Genomic DNA, 3,192 nt, shown 5'->3' with positions numbered 1-3,192 from the left:
ACGATGACAGCGGCGGTTTGACTACAAGTCACATCGGCTGTTACGGATGACAGCGCGGTTTGACTACAGTCACATCGGCTGTTACGAGGATGCAGACAGGCGGCGTTTGACTACAGTCATCACATCGGCTGGTTAATCGGATGACAGTGGCGGTTTGACTACAGTCACATCGCTGTTACGGATGACAGCGCGGTTTGACTACAGTCACATCGGCTGTTACGGATGACAACGGCAGTTTGACCTACAGTATCATCGGCTGTTACGGATGGAACAGCGGCAGTTTGACTACAGTCAAACGGCTGTTACGGATGACCAGCGGCGGTTTGACTACAGTCACATCGCTGTTACGGATGACAGCGGCGGTTTGACTACAGTATTATCGGCTGTTACGGAGTGACAGTGGCGGGTTTGACTAACAGTCACATCGGCTGTTACGGATGAACGACGGCGGTTATGACTACAGTCACATCGGCTGTTACGGATGACAGCGGCAGTTTGACTGTGACAGTAGCATCGGCTGTTACGGATGACAGCGGCAGTTTGACTACAGTCACATCGGCTGTTACGGATGACAGCGGCGGTTTTGACTACAGTCACATCGGCTGCAGCTAAGACCTCGACACAGGAGGTGGGCTCACATCTTTCTCTTAGAGTTAAACTCAGTAACTCTCACAGGAATATTAGGTTCATTTGACAATAGTTTGTAACTGCTACTGTTGTTGTTGTGTGTAGCTCTCAGGACTGTTTCACCTCTCTTCTGAAACCTCTCCCATCCAACGCCCCTAACTGGGCCCTGAGGCTTCACAATGCTGAGGTACGTCTACCACTGGGCCCGAGGCTTACATAATGCTGAGGTACGTCTACAACTGGGCCGAGGCTTTCATAATGCTGAGGTACGTCTACCAACTGGGCCCGAGGCTTCATAATGCTGAGGTACGTCCTACCAACTGGGCCCGCGAGGCTTTCATAATGCTGAAGGTACTTTCTACCAACTGGGCCCCAACGATGCTTCATAATGCTGAGGTACGTTCTACCAACTGGGCCCGATGCTTCATAATGCTGAGGTAACGTCTACCAACTGGGCCCGAGGCTTTCATAATGCTGAGGATAACGTCTACCAACTGGGCCTGAGGAATTCATAATGCTGAGCGTACGTCTACCAACTGGGCCTGGAGAGCCTTCATAATGCTGAGGTACGTCTACCAACTGGGCCCTGAGCTTCATAATGCTGAGGTACGTCTAACAACTGGGCCCGACGGCTTCATAATGCTGAGGTAACTGATCTACAACTGGGCCCTGAGGCTTCATAATGCTGAGGTAGCGTCTACCAACTGGGCCCTGAGGCTTCCTAATGGCTGAGGTACGTCTACCAACTGGGCCTGAGGGAATTCATAATGCTGAGGTACGTCTACCAACTGGGCCCTGAGGATTCATAATGCCAGAGTAACGTCTACCAACTGGGCCCCGAGGCTTCATAGGCTGAGGTACGATCTACCAACTGGGCCCCGAGGCTTCAATAATGCTGAGGTACGTCTACCAACTGGGCCCAGAGGCTTCATAATGCTGAGGTACGTCTACCAAACTGGGCCCCGAGGCTTCATAAATGCTGAGGTACGTCTACCAACTGGGCCGCCTGAGGCTTCATAATGCTGAGGTACAGCTATCACTGGCCCATCATAATGCTGAATGTACGATACAACTGGGCCCTGAGGCTTCATAATGCTGAGGTACTCAGGCCATATTCAGAGTTATAATGGTTTCTCAGGCCATATTCAGAGTTATAATGGTTTCTCAGGCCATATTCAGAGTTATAATGGTTTCTCGGGTCATATTCAGAGTTATAATGACTGCGTACTAGCACTGCGGACCCCGGTCAAAATATGTGCACTAAATAGGGAATAGGATGCCAATTGGAGGGAATAGGGTGCCATTTGGAGGGAATAGGGTGCCAATTGGGAGGCAGCTTCATCTACTTTCTCCATCTGTATCCAGGCAGTAGAGCTATAGTGATGGAATCATCTACTTTCTCCATCTGTATCCAGGCAGTAGAGCTATAGTGATGGAATCATCTGCTTTCTCCATCTGTATCCAGGCAGTATAGTCATCTACTTTCTCCATCTGTATCCAGGCAGTATAGTCATCTGCTTTCTCCATCTGTATCCAGGCAGTAGAGCTATAGTGATGGAATGTCAGTATGGACCAAGAAGGAAAGGCCTCCAACCCAAGAAGACTGCAGAGCAGAACATCAGTCAGAGCATTGATTACAAAGCGACATGCCCTGCCAGGTAGACACACATCTGTCTATGCTGACAAAACAATACGCTACCAAGTCTGTGGACATATTTTCTGACTTTGCTCTCATTCCTCAGGATCTATATCAAGAAGGTGTGTAAGTTTCCCCAACACCGGGTGCCTACGGACCCTAACGTAGACAAGAGGGTTGTTCGTCAGGAACAGGAGAAAGCCTTCTTCAACCTCCGGAAGACCCTGTGGGACGTGGGCGGAGTCCTGAGGCATTGATTGATTCTGCTATTTATACTTGGATTTGATATACGTATATATTATTTAAGTTTATTGCGGATGCTCAGCCCGAATGGGCTTATAACACACTGAATGTTTAAAATAAGTAAACTTTCTGATTGATTGACGTATTGGTTGATTGACTTGGGTTTCTTTGTTTATTCTCTCCCGTTAACAGGTACTACATGCAGCTCCCCACCCAGAAAGCTCACCTCTATCATGACATGGAGGCTCTCCTCCCGCCTCCTCCTCCAGACCTCCTTTTCCTCCCCATGGAGGAGGAGGTGAAGCAGGAGGAGGAGGAGGAGGAGAGGGGATGTGTCTGTGATGGAGATGCAGAGGATGGTGGAACCATACCATCTCGCCTCCACCCCAGGGTGGCAGAGAAGATCAGGGAGTTGGTGGAGCAGGGATATCATCAGGTGTATCAGGTCCGCAAACAGCTCAGGTAAGGAGGCCTTCAGGGGCCGTATATCAAACGGCTCAGAGTAGGAGGACCTCAGGGGCCGTATATCAAACAGCTCAGGTAAGAAGGCCTTCAGGGGCCGTATATCAAACAGCTCAGAGTAGGAGGACCTCAGGGACTAATGGACAGGTCATCATGGTCCCCTGTATTACCACTGTCCCTGGTGTTAACCTCTATCATGGTCCCCTGTATTACCACTGTCCCTG

At 49.8% G+C, this 3,192-nt stretch overlaps 1 protein-coding gene and 1 long non-coding RNA gene across 2 annotated transcripts in view; one reads left to right on the top strand and one right to left on the bottom strand.

The window, feature by feature from the left end:
- Window positions 1–3,192, top strand: part of carf (calcium responsive transcription factor) — a 30,476-nt gene that overhangs the window by 15,904 nt on the left and 11,380 nt on the right. The window contains exons 6-11 of the mRNA XM_070439594.1: window positions 248–362; window positions 551–625; window positions 731–814; window positions 2,050–2,285; window positions 2,370–2,513; window positions 2,699–2,968. Coding sequence (XP_070295695.1) covers window positions 248–362; window positions 551–625; window positions 731–814; window positions 2,050–2,285; window positions 2,370–2,513; window positions 2,699–2,968 — 924 coding nt within the window. The remainder of the gene's footprint in view (window positions 1–247; window positions 363–550; window positions 626–730; window positions 815–2,049; window positions 2,286–2,369; window positions 2,514–2,698; window positions 2,969–3,192) is intronic.
- LOC139024699 (uncharacterized) lies at window positions 1,175–1,732 on the bottom strand. Its single transcript, XR_011476030.1, has 3 exons — window positions 1,701–1,732; window positions 1,375–1,582; window positions 1,175–1,206 (listed from the first exon to the last, which is right to left on the bottom strand). It is a non-coding gene; the product is annotated as an uncharacterized lncRNA (long non-coding RNA).

The sequence above is a fragment of the Salvelinus sp. IW2-2015 genome, unplaced genomic scaffold, assembly GCF_002910315.2.
Source record: "Salvelinus sp. IW2-2015 unplaced genomic scaffold, ASM291031v2 Un_scaffold1795, whole genome shotgun sequence".
In the NCBI taxonomy this organism is placed as follows: domain Eukaryota; kingdom Metazoa; phylum Chordata; class Actinopteri; order Salmoniformes; family Salmonidae; genus Salvelinus; species Salvelinus sp. IW2-2015.
This window is presented reverse-complemented; position numbering and strand designations above follow the sequence as displayed.